The 12,386-nt window shown below is 38.4% G+C and overlaps 2 protein-coding genes across 4 annotated transcripts; one reads left to right on the top strand and one right to left on the bottom strand.

Annotated features, from left to right (window-relative positions):
* Positions 1 to 1,064: 1,064 nt before the first annotated feature.
* Positions 1,065 to 6,837, bottom strand: fbxl6 (F-box and leucine-rich repeat protein 6). The gene is made up of 10 exons (XM_034892193.1): positions 6,769 to 6,837; positions 5,348 to 5,959; positions 4,480 to 4,638; positions 4,306 to 4,369; positions 3,610 to 3,741; positions 3,270 to 3,377; positions 3,038 to 3,151; positions 2,124 to 2,355; positions 1,549 to 1,792; positions 1,065 to 1,347 (listed from the first exon to the last, which is right to left on the bottom strand). Exons 2-10 carry the CDS (start codon positions 5,914 to 5,916, stop codon positions 1,218 to 1,220), a joined length of 1,752 nt encoding a protein of 583 aa, XP_034748084.1. The 5' UTR covers positions 5,917 to 5,959; positions 6,769 to 6,837; the 3' UTR covers positions 1,065 to 1,217.
* LOC117956878 lies at positions 4,577 to 11,356 on the top strand. 3 transcript variants are annotated; one of them, XM_034892191.1, is made up of 4 exons: positions 4,577 to 4,657; positions 7,782 to 7,883; positions 8,299 to 8,365; positions 8,667 to 11,356. In XM_034892191.1, exons 3-4 carry the CDS (start codon positions 8,305 to 8,307, stop codon positions 11,201 to 11,203), a joined length of 2,598 nt encoding a protein of 865 aa, XP_034748082.1. In that variant the 5' UTR covers positions 4,577 to 4,657; positions 7,782 to 7,883; positions 8,299 to 8,304; the 3' UTR covers positions 11,204 to 11,356. The 3 variants fall into 3 exon arrangements, with proteins under 3 accessions (XP_034748082.1, XP_034748081.1, XP_034748083.1); XM_034892190.1 differs by lacking the exon at positions 4,577 to 4,657 and adding an exon at positions 6,777 to 7,008; XM_034892192.1 differs by lacking the exon at positions 4,577 to 4,657 and adding an exon at positions 6,777 to 7,008 and having other exon boundaries at positions 8,282 to 8,365.
* Positions 11,357 to 12,386: the final 1,030 nt, after the last annotated feature.

Genomic DNA, 12,386 nt, shown 5'->3' with positions numbered 1-12,386 from the left:
CAACACCCAAGAGAACCTCACTTATCTTCAGCTGGTTGAGAGGTGTGTCACAGATCCCATCACAGGCCTTAGCTTACTTCTTTTGCACAAGTGAAGGAAAGAAAACCTTTCGAAAAGCATTTACCTTTGAATTTTTAACCTTCAATTCCCTCATAATTGAAGTTAGTACTATCTCCTTGTGCTTGTAACAAATCATTTAATCTTCAGTTATTTTAATCGCCCGTGTCCGCTGTTAAAGTGCCAACTGGCCTTATATGACCTAAATCTGACAATTACACTATGGATTTAGCTATGTTTTATAACACGCAGGCAAAGCTCTTCTTGCTGAAATCTTGAATTGCTTTAACCTCACTTGGCGGCCAGCCATACACTTGTTTTTTGTGCAAACTGTTGTCTGTGGCCCAATAAAGAAGTGAGATATAAGTACTAGATCTTGTCTTTCTTTTAGCAATTTTGTAATAACATCTTGACATTTTGGGAACTATTAAAAAAAAAGTGTAAAATAATTTCCTTGTTGAAGACTCCTCACATGGACACGTGGACAAAAACAGTAAAGCATATCAAATTCAAACAATTGTCATTTCAAAGTGTTAAATGTTTTTTTACTTAAAATACTTGAATGAATGTCCTCGACAACTGTTTAAATGCAGCGTGACAGACCACATATGGCAATTCTGTAAAGTTAGCTTGAGTGTACAGCACTCTCTAGTGCAAAGAAAATATAAAACAATGCTTTTCAACATTTATTTTCAATGTCAAATATTTCTAGATTTTGTTTTGGTGCAAAATGTATATAAAAAAAAAGAAGAAGAAAAAAGAGTCAAATATTATATCCAAGAAATCCAGGTATCCAGGTGACTATAAATATATTCAAATTCAACATGTCAATGTCTCCCCTTAACTGTACATGTAGACAGTGCTTTTACCTTTCATTAATTGCCATTAATACAACAGCAGCAGGCTTTGTACTAGATTCCAAACCTTTGCTTTCTAGCATAATAAGAAGGGCTTTTGCATGTTTTCTAGCACAGGCATAAGACAGGCTTTCACATTTTTCATCTGTCTTGTGTGAACAATATTCATATAAAACATTTACAAAAAGACCTGTAGGTAAAATATCCACTTTACTTAAACAATCTAATCCACAAAGAAGTGTGTTTTAAGACATGCACATATGCCAGAAACCATTTCTGGAACCAAATAAATATGAATATTGACTACTCCAATTTGTCCAGTAGCAAGCGAATGTCTTCTTGGCCACGGTAAATTCGCTTCATTCCCCTTGGAAGATAACGGCAGGATGAAAGGTTGAGGTAGCTAAGAGCAGTCATCTGGCCAATGACTGGTCTGCAAAATAAAGTACACATAGCAATTTGTTTGTTGTGAAATCCTTGAAAAGATAGTGGTAATTGGAAACTTGCTGCACCCAGAATTTACAAATGTGAATGCTTGATTTAGTCCTGCATGCCTGCAGATTGTCGTTTAAAAGGTTAAGTTTATAGTTTATTTGACTGGTAGAGTTAAGACTAAAAACTATACATTGAGTACCTGAGGGCAGGTGCTGTAATCCTGGTACCACTCAGGTTTAGTGAACGCAGGGTATCTGCCTCTGTGACCTGAGCAAGGTGACTCATCGCTATTTCCAAGTCCTCCTCTGTGAAGAGCTGATTTGCGATGTCAAGCTGTTGCAGTGTTCGACTCCATTTCTGGGTCACCATGTGAAGCCCCTTTTTAGGTGATGACAACGTAACATTGCTGTTGAAATATTGTCCCCAGAAAAGACATTCAAGCTCTGCCAAATCACAACAAAGGAAGGTAGCGTTATTTAATAAAAAGGGTTTTAAATGCAAATTCAGATCACTGATATTGTGAACATTATTTTTAATAACTATACATTTGTACAATAGCTTAAAGGGTATTCAGTATAAAAAGCAGAGCAAAAGTAAGTATTTCTCTCACCTCAATAAATGTTCAGGTCAATGTGGATTAAATATAAAAATACCATACCTAGCATTTCAGTAATGTGCCCCACATTAGGTCCCATTTTATGATCCTACTTACTCCTAGTAACTTAATAACCCCCAATTGACCATAAGGTAAAATATAGTATGAGTTAGACCTACCAAGACAGGGTAGTGTTGCGAGACCAAATGGTGTGATTCGAGAACAGCCTCGCAGGTCCAACACCCGCAGCCTGGTGGAGCCAAAGAGGATGTCCCACAAATCTTTGTCGGTCATGAAGGAATAAGATGTGGTTGCGATACACAGCTCTTCCAATAACGGGAAGCCTAATGTTGAATCTGCAGCATTACGCATCATCTTATGCAGAGGCCTGACATTCAGCATCCGGAAGGTCTGATGGGAAGTTGAATACATGTACAATAGATGACCAAGTTTCATGGGTAAATGCGGTGCCCACACAGCATACGGAGTCATCAAGCACTGACACGCAACATGAAAAGTGTGAAATGCATCAATGACAATAGACAAGATAGGATTTAGGGCGGCAATTAGTGAGTGTTCTGATCAATTAATCTGCACATTATTTATTAAATTAATCATTTGCTCATAAAAATGTCAAAATTGGGGAAAATGTCAAGGATATTTACTTGAGCTCAAGGAGACATTTTCAAATCTCTTTGTTTTGTCCAAAACCCAAAGATATTCAGTTTACAGTGATATATGACAAGGTAAAGCATCATCTTCTATTTGCTTTAAAAATGACAAACAATGAAGAATTTATCAAAACTAAGTTCCAATTAATTTCATGTCGCAATTATTTCTATTGATCGACAAAGCAACCAATTGTTTAAGCTCTTAAAGCATTACAATTCATATATACACAAGAGCTTCAAAATGTATTATTAACAATTGTCCGTTTTTTCATTTAGCAGGGATCAAGGAAACTACAGAGCCCGATACATTGAACACAATAAAAAAATAATTGAAAATCAGTCACATTAACATATAGTCCCAATAGTCAGAATAGCATAGACAAGTGAAATAGTACTTTATATTAGAAAATTAATGTTTTTACCTTCAGTTTAGGGCACGCCATCTGTAGTGCCTGGATGCAAATGGGAAGTTCACAGCCTTTACTGTCCAGCTTTGTGTTGACCTCCAACAACTCCAGATTAGGACAATTTCCCTTCTGAAAAGACAAATATGATTTGTTGAGTGTACCAAGTTTATTTGTCCTCCATAGCTGGGGCTGTGTGTAATGCATGCAAAAAACATAGTTTGGAGAGAAAAAGGAGGGGGGTGCTTACAGTGATGGCAGTCAGCAGTCTGTCATTCTTTAAACCATGAGTGAACAAAATTTGCTTGATCTGGATCCCATTATTTTCAAGGTACTCCAGGAGTCCCTCCACCTGAAACTACAACAAACACACAACAACAAATTTACTTTTCAATATGTAACCAAGAAGGTGGTAAATGAACCCCTGCTATGAGTCGTTTGCTGTGACTGGTGTATCAAATTGGACAATAACTAAACACAATTTAGTGATCCTATTCTATACATCAATATACTTTAGGATGCATTCACCAACAACAACCTTTCTGTTAACGGTGAAACCCATCCAATAATTGATCTGGTTCAAAATGTACCTCTGAATACTGGAGATCGATGCTCTGCAGAGACCGGCTGTGCCGACCAAGGCTGTGGAAGGCTGTTGCAGTCAGGCCTGTACAGTAGGAGAGCTTGAGGGAGTGAAGCTGGGGGCAGAACTGCGACACAACCTAAATTTGATCACAGCATATATGCCGGAAAAAAACACATTTCAAATTTAAAATCTGGTGATAAAAACAGCCAACTATAAGTTATCAGACAAACTTTAGTGAAACAAAAAAATAGAGTGGGAGAACAGTTCACTCATTTTAGAGCAAAACTCTAGTTTAATAGTCTTCAAACAGACTCTCAGCACTGAACTAGCAATTACTTTCATTATTTAATCATCTGCTGATTATTTTTTGGGATTGTTTTGTCCATACAATTAGATTATGAATACCCTTAGCCCAAGGTAATGTATTCAAATTGTCAAACCCCCAGACTTTATTGTCACATGGAACAAATAATAGAATCAAGCCCTCACATAGAGATATGAGAAGATAGAACCTGCAAGTATTTTTTAATTTTTTACTTTTAGGATGAAAAATAACAAAAACAATAAAATGATTATCAGAACAGTTGCCAAAATACTTTTCCATCTGGTTGGTTAATTAAAAAATAAGGTTTTGGTGTTCAGAAGCTTATATAGTAAAAAAAAAGAAAAGAAAAAAAGATTTCTAATCTTGAAGACTTACCTCTACTGCATAGGTTACATTCTTTGTCCAGTGACAGAGAGAGAAGTCTCGCAGCTGAGAGAATCTAGAGAACAAGCACAGTTTATCTATTTATTTTGCAAGATATGAAAAAAGAAACTGAAGACATCTAAGCACAAAATTAATCACAGTTCGCATAATGTACATGTAATGTACCTGTTCTGTGCCAGCCAGTTGCAAGTGTCCTTAATATTCTTCTCAGTTTTAGGCAGCTGGGTTTTCCCTGGTGCAATCCAGCAGTGACCCACAGTCACTTTACGCCACAGGACGGGACTGGAGGCGGCAGCGTTCCACAGACGACAAACTCTGCCCACCCTACACCACAAACACAGGAGTATAAAATACATTTTGTTTGGAGTGGAATTAATGGCCCCCAAATAGCAGTGCTCTAGCTGGATGATATTTTTTTTAAATTATAGAATGACACTTCTATTATTCATGTTATTTCATTAATAACTAATTATATGTGGTTATTTGCTGTTTTTTTGTCTTCTATGGTAGTAATTTGAATGTGTTAGGGTTATGGACTGATGGTTGAACAAAATTGCCTCTTCAGGTTAAGTTTAAGACATCAAATTGAGCGCTGTGGAATTGTGACACCCATTTTTTGCTATGTTCTTGCATTAAATGGCACAAATGAACAATGGCAACAAAACAGTCTGCGGTTTAAACGTTAGTAGAAATAATCGTCATTCACAGTTTTAATCCTGAAATAGCAAATGAATACAGAATAATTTCTAAATTAACCAAATTTATGTTATGCATTAAAACAAAAAAAACTCTTCCCCTGTATACATGTATTTTGTGAGAGTTTAAGTACAATTTTAGAATCATTAATTTGGACAAGATCATTTTGTAAAGCGCTAACAGGACATGATCACATCATCATCAAACTTCCCACTGAAAGTTGACAAACGATAATGTTGAAATAAAGGATCTCTAAGTCTTATATCTCAATCCGGTCATAGTACAAATGTTGAATATTTAAGTATACCTAAATTACACAATCACATGTGATAATTACCTGCATAGGAATGGTACAGCGCCATCTTGGACAACCACCGTCTGAAAAATACTGATTAGCACCTCCTCGGGAAGACTTTGACCCCATCTGTGATCTGTTGTGTTCTGCAGCATAAACAAATCAGTGTTCTCTTTTTCCTTAGCAACTGCATTGTTTGCTGGTTTAGGCTTGGCACGGACTGTCTTTTTCTTAATCTGATTAGCTTTTAATTTTACTTTAGCTAGCTTCTTCTTTTTGCTTCCCTTCTTTGGGGGAGTCCAGGCGGAACCATCATACTGAGAAGTAGAACTTGATATGACAAGAAGCATATCTTCGCCTTGATGCACAGTGTAGCCAAGCTGGGCCGGCCTGGAGACTCGGGCCTTTTTACGCTTCTTGGCTTTTGCATTTGCAGGCTTACCAGTGGCCCTCTTATAAGAAGCCTTTTTTGGCTTTGGTCCATCTTCTCCTTGACCTGATGTATTTGATGTGCTTGGTGCAGTGTCTTCTCGACTTTCACTGTGAGTTGAAGCCTCTGCTTCAGGGGAATCCATTGTGTGCTGCTTACTCGTCTTAATCACAAACTTCATTCACAGAAAACCATACGTTGGCTGAGAGGTGACATAAAGGCATCTGAAAGAAAATCACAAAAAATCTGTCTGTATCCGTTTGGGTGATTTATGTGGCTAATAAGATGTAAATATCATGTTGTGCAGCAGAGTGGATGGGGAGAAAGTGCAAACAACAAAATAAATTGTATGATCAATCATATCTTGTGTCTTACAGTACACCAATACAGATTGTTTTAAAGTATATTGTGTAAGACTTAACTGCAGGGGGTGGCACAACACAGCACAAACCTACACAGCACACAATTTCTTATTTTTCCCCTTCAGATTAGTTGAGCAGCTCTTCAATCTTTCCAAGTACCACCTAGCAACAGCACAAGTACCATCATGTATCCCTGGTTGGGAATCACTGCTCTACAATAGTATAACTACAATAAAAGTCATCGTTTTCAAAAATGTGTTTTCTATCTGAATGCTGCGTGCGCATCCTGAATTGTTTGTAAACGGAAGACCAGACAGTCACATCATGGATTTTATAAAGTGAGAGAAAAAGATTATCGAATAACTAACATCAACCGTTGAACAACGTTTTGTTGTGGAGTTAAATACAAAATAAGCATTTACACAACATATCATCAATGTCAACGTACATTTGTTTGCAAGCTCAATGTATCAAATTCGCTAATGTTAAGCTAAATAAGCTAAGGTTAACGTTTTACTCATACAATTAACCTGTGTTAACGCTAGTTAGTTAACGAGTTACATAACGTCACAGAACATTGGCATAACAACGTTTTCTGCGTTGACAAATAATACTATTACCAGAAATATTTTCTGAAATAAAAAGGTTATTTCTTTGCTATTTTGAGTTACCTGCTGTTAGCTAGCTAGGGCTAGTAGACTGACCAAAACGAATGGCAAACGCCAACCTCAGTAGTAGACCCACAATGCATTTCACATATCCTCTGTGATTGGTGGAGACCTCGAGAACAGCCCGCCTTCTGTGAAACTATCCAATTACCGAACAGAGCCCACTGTTTAGCGTCCACCACGCTTTGTGTTGTGAGGTTGAGAAACGAAGAATTGTCGAGGCTGTGTAACGTTACTTACTAGGTAAGAGAGTATGCTTTGAATGCTACCGTTTGAAATTTATTGTAAAATGTCACAGAATGCACTACAGCGCTTCTGATCTGGTATTTTTTCACGGAGTATTGTGGTATAATAAACTATTTCCTGCAGGCAAAGTTTCTGCTAACACTAGCAAGTTGCCCACAAAGCTAACATTAGCATGCAGGGGTAAGTTGGTGCACTCGTTTGCAGAGGCAGCGATAAATGCTTGTGTTCTCTGCTCACAGTAACCAGTAGAGCCAGTAACCCGCAGATATCGTCTTGGTGTTGTTATTTATATTAGAATCAAGAAAAATAAAATCTTATTCTTCCATGGGGCGAGCGATTTCTTGCTTGGATTGGGACCCCCAACTCCCACAAGGCTGAACAAAATAACAGATGTACACTAATTTTCCAGTTGATTAGGTAATGCTATTCATTTCTCGTAAATGTTGCACTCCAATACAACGGCCCTGCAACAAACCCAAGGTTATAATGTTCAGGTTTTGTAGACACTGTTTTGGGGGCTAGTCTGTGCTGCTGTGTACAGTATTGTGATATGATGTAGGGTGTTTGTTGTGATTTTGTCCACTCTATATCAATAAGAGTAGGCTTACTGTTAGAAACTCCTTTGTGAAACATAATACACCACCACCTCCGCCTAAACCATCAGAATGAGTAATATATATATATATATATATATATATATATATATATATATATATATATATATATATATATATATATATATATATATTTACATCTCATTGTCTTTTCAGGATAGGAGTTACTTTTCCTACAGAGCTTCAGTATCCTTGTAAAGCTATTCCAAGGGGAGGCATTTTTTCTGCAGGGGTACATTCTACAGGACCACACTGAAAGTATGAAACTTAATCATTTCTATGTCATTTCCTTACTCATTCAGGTGCACACACTGTATGAAACGCTGACTGAAAATAATAAGCACTTTTTACAAATTTTTGCTAGTGTCACGATGTAATTTTGCCTAACTTTAGTGTCTTTTCCATTGTGATGGATTGATACATTTGTAGTATTAGCCTCCAGATTAGTTTACTCTGCTTGTTGGGATTGAATGAGGGTAAAAATAGATCCTTTTTTCATCCCGAAGGAAATTTTAGAGTGTGATCATTATGGTGATCACACCATAATGATCATTATAAAACAAAAGTCACAATTCAACTGGGAACTCAAACAGTAAAATCATAATGTAAACAAGGTCATTCTTCTAGATGCTGCTGATTGCAACGTTTTTTTACTGTCTCTTTTTTAAAACAGCACTCGATGGAGGAGAGCCAAGATTTCTCACTTTGTGGTAAAGCGGCTGTAACTGAAAATAATTTGAGTAAGTAAAATGGCCATGTACTAAAGCTGCTATTCTGATGACTATGAGCTAAATCTCTATATAATGCATGTATTACTAGCCATTTCCTAAATGTGTTTTTCTAGCATAATTCCCATACTTGGCATCTTCGGTGGTTACATTGCCCTTCATCAGAAAACACTAAGAAATACAATACATGTAATCCTGTTCAATTTCAGGTTTCCCCTTAAGCAATTCCCAACTCCATCCATCCAAAAAATTGCAACCTCGCCTCTTTGTCCAGCACTACTTCCTGTTCACTTGTCGCCATTCTGTTTTTTAGGAGATGAGTACTATTGGAAGCTTGTTGCAGACTTCATTGGTGCTCAATCGGGAGAAGGACTGGAGCTGGAAAAGGCACCATGCAGGAACAGAGTTTTGATTCAAGTAGGACTTATGAGAGAGGAAAATAATTTCCCGTGGCTTGCCGTTTTAGATTGGCTTAAGAAAACCTTCCCCAGTCATCAGTCAGCAGACTTTCGTCGTTTGATTGAAAGAGGCATCGCGACAACCTTGAGTCTGGGAAGTATCGCGAGGCGGACTTTCCTGGAGTCAGACGTCAACTTTAACTTTGTTGGCCCAATATGTGATAGCATCGGGGTTGAACGACAACATCTTTTGGAAATGAGGGATTTTTCAGAGCGAGCGCAGTCAATCGAAGTCACAAACGGTTTGATTCTCGAGTTATGCAACTTTGTCACCAGGGAGCGAATTGCGCCAGTTGTTCTAGTTACTTGGCTTAAGAACTTCAACCCTGAGTATTGTAAGAATGGGGACATTCAAAAGGCATATAAAGTCCTTAGAACCAAGATAAAAAAGTTAAAACAGTATTGTCGCAATTATGAAACGAGGAGTCACAGGAGAAATGCAGTGATGGAAAATGTGCTTCAAAGTCCATTTGAACTGGTGCGGAAAAAAATGCCACGATTAATTGCAAAGAAACGCATTAAAAAAGACGACACAATAAATTATGAAAAAGTTACAATCAAGCAGGAGTACGAGAGCTATGAAATCATGCAAGATGAGGAGCCTGAGATGAACAGACTGAAAGACGTCTCAATGCGCGATGAAAGTGATGAGGATTTAGATGAATCCAAGAGTGAAGATGAAACCTCAGTTAACAAACAAGAGGCTCTGACTCTACTTGACATTGCAATGGTGTCCGTCCAAAAGATGTCAGGAGTGTACGGTGGAAAAAACAAAGCGTGTAAGCAAGTTTGCTTAGATCTCCTCAAAAATCAGTATGCTCTTACATGCAGGGAGCATCCAGCCATGTTAGAATTTGAGAGAAAACTAGACACATTCAGTGAAGACATTTCACTTGTTTATCCCGCAGTGTTTTTAAACTGCAACGCCAACTTCCTCGTTGACATTTATGATGCCGTGGAGAAGCAGATTATGAACTTTGAAAGAGAGATAATTCTGTCGATGGGAGAGAAACTGGGCCGCGACAAGCTTCCAAAGTTCAAGAACTTTGTGAATATGTCAGAGAGCGCCACTTCGCGCTACATCCACATGGCTTGTGATATCTTAAGCCCGAGCACCTGTGCCACGCAAAACTACAGGAAACACTGGGAAGCATTTTGTGAGGAAAAAAATAATCCATCCAGACTTACGCCAAACCAGTCTAACCGATTCAAAAACTATTTTGAAGCTGCAGCAGGTCTTATCCACCATCACAAAGAGATGGCTCTTTTCTTCTCTGATTTGCTGTCGATGGACAACGACAAATGCCCAAACATTATTCTGGAGTGTGTTGCCACTGATGCTAATGATTCTGTGATACAGAGCCTTGTATGCGTTCTTGCCATTGTCTACTGCAAAATCGTCGGCCCTTACTGGCAGCTTCTGAAAAGCGGAGGAGAGTACTCCCTCTTCAGCCAGTACATACTCTGTCTCTACCAAAAGTACCTTGATTGGTCCAAAGATCCTTCAACACTGCTGGAACCTGAAGGGGCCACAAATGTTTTTCTGCAGTTCCCGTTGCAGGAAAAAACCTTTCATGGAGTGTTTCATTTCTGTGGCCAGTGGCGCACAAATAGAGACCTAATCAGAGCGTGCTTGAAGAGGATAATAAAGGTGATTGCAGCGGTCACTGAGGAACACCTGAAGGATTTCCTTCCAGGGGGACCATTTTCTCAAGTTCCTTCACCTGATTTGAGCTTAAAACTTGTAAATTGCACATTCTCTGTCTTGATGGCAGAACATCCCTCCAGCCACGCGGATCCTTACAAGAAGGAAATATCTCCAAAGTCCTCCAAACGCTCTTACAAGAGCTTGGACAACTCTCAGGAAGACGATGACCGATCTGGCTTATCTGATGATGTTGGCTCTGATGAATCTTCCGGTTGGCATGCGAAGAAGAATACACACACTGGCCAAAAAGAGGACTACAGTCCTCAGATGAAGAAAGGTATCAGTATTAAAAAAGAAAAGGTACCAAAGGTGCACGAAGAGCTTGAGGAGAACATGGATAGGGATTACATAATCGCCACAGTGAACAGGAACGGAGGGCCATGCAAGTCACAGCAGGATGTCGACAAAATGCTGCTGCGTTTTGATGGAAAGCCCAGAGCGGAAAAACGGGAAGCGATGCGTTGTGAAATCTTGTACCATAAAATGATACTAAACAACCCAGACCCAAACTTGTGTTGTGATTTTCACAACAGCACACAAATGGTGTTAAAGCTGAAGCTTGCACTTCCTCGTGTTAAACCTGGGTACTCTCTTGTTTGGGCGCCTAGAAAGACCAAAACAAAGCCTGTGTTCCAAGACGCAACAGATGCTGCCACTGGTTACGGTGAAAACAGCTACCCATGACAATGGGTGCAATGTGACTTCCTCATATGATTTTTCATTTACAAACCAATCAAAAATACACACAATGACCTCAGTATTTCCACACAAATGCAATAATGTATAACTCTGTCCCAGATGTAGCGGTTGTGTGTTACGGTGCTTGCACACCCAGCAGATGGTAAAGAACTATTGGTGATGAAGGCCAACTGAAGGGTCTGAGAGGAAATAACTCTCCATGCCAGCAGGCAGCGATAATCTAAATGTCATTTGAAAAGGGTAACTCAATTCAGTTGTTAAATTGTACTTATTTAGTGGCCAGCTGACTGGCTAGTTAGCTCGCTTGCTTGCTAGGGTGTTCCGATCTCAGTCTAGTACTAACTACTGCAGAGGAAGAGATGTCTACACTCTTTATGTTACGTCTTATGGTATAGGAAATAATTGTATTTATTTTGTAATGTAGGTATCTAAATCTTTCAAAATGCTTGCCTATCATGTAATTTGAGAAATGTGTATGGGATTGATTAGATGAGATGATGAAAAATAATAAGTTTTCTGTGTGGGTCAATTCTACTGTTGACGGCTTGTTTTCCTACATTATTTTTTTTTCTTCTTGTGAACTAATTTGCTTAACCTAAGTAAACAATTAAATGGATTCCTCTCACCCTTTCAACATGTTGAATCTGCTGGGGGAAAAGCGAGAAATAAAAGTTCAGACACTGCAAACCTAGGGCGACTTGGACCTATGGCCAACAATCTCCTTGGTGTGTCAGCATCTTTACTGTATTTCCATTGCCAATCAATGTGGTTTGGTTTTACAAAAAGTCTTACACTTTTGGTATGGTTGCATAATTTGCATGGTGATGTATTGTAACAAGGCTTTTCTAGAAAGTTAGCCCTATTTTCTTTTTTGCAGAGAAGTTATTTTTTTAATATGAGATTGTACCCACTGTGATCATGCAGAAGTCAGTTGATAAACCACTGCTGCCTTAAAATATATTGTATGAACCTCTGACAAAATAAACATCTTTGTTCAAATGTCTACTATTATTTTTGTCAATCTGTGTGATATCAACACATAGAAAAAGTTAGGCTCATATCCAGTCACTTAGACAAGAGTTCAGTGTTACATAACAAACCTGAGCAGTAATGAAAGAGGCTTTTTGAAATCATCGTTCTAAATGTGACGTGTCACTACATACAGTAT

This window comes from Etheostoma cragini, chromosome 14, assembly GCF_013103735.1.
Source record: "Etheostoma cragini isolate CJK2018 chromosome 14, CSU_Ecrag_1.0, whole genome shotgun sequence".
Lineage (NCBI taxonomy): Eukaryota > Metazoa > Chordata > Actinopteri > Perciformes > Percidae > Etheostoma > Etheostoma cragini.
Note: the sequence above shows the minus strand (reverse complement) of the source record. Positions and strands in the feature narration are given on the sequence as shown.

Excerpts from the sequence above, each read along its gene's own strand:
- LOC117956878 (XM_034892191.1), top strand. The coding sequence starts at position 8,305 with ATGGAGGAGAGCCAAGATTTCTCACTTTGTGGTAAAGCGGCTGTAACT. Across the intron at positions 8,366-8,666 it reads TGTAACTGAAAATAATTTGA|GAGATGAGTACTATTGGAAG; the intron begins GTAAGTAAAATG and ends TCTGTTTTTTAG.
- fbxl6 (XM_034892193.1), bottom strand. The coding sequence starts at position 5,916 with ATGAAGTTTGTGATTAAGACGAGTAAGCAGCACACAATGGATTCCCCT. Across the intron at positions 2,356-3,037 it reads TGGCGTGCCCTAAACTGAAG|ACCTTCCGGATGCTGAATGT; the intron begins GTAAAAACATTA and ends ACTTCCCATCAG. Across the intron at positions 1,348-1,548 it reads ATTACAGCACCTGCCCTCAG|ACCAGTCATTGGCCAGATGA; the intron begins GTACTCAATGTA and ends TTTATTTTGCAG.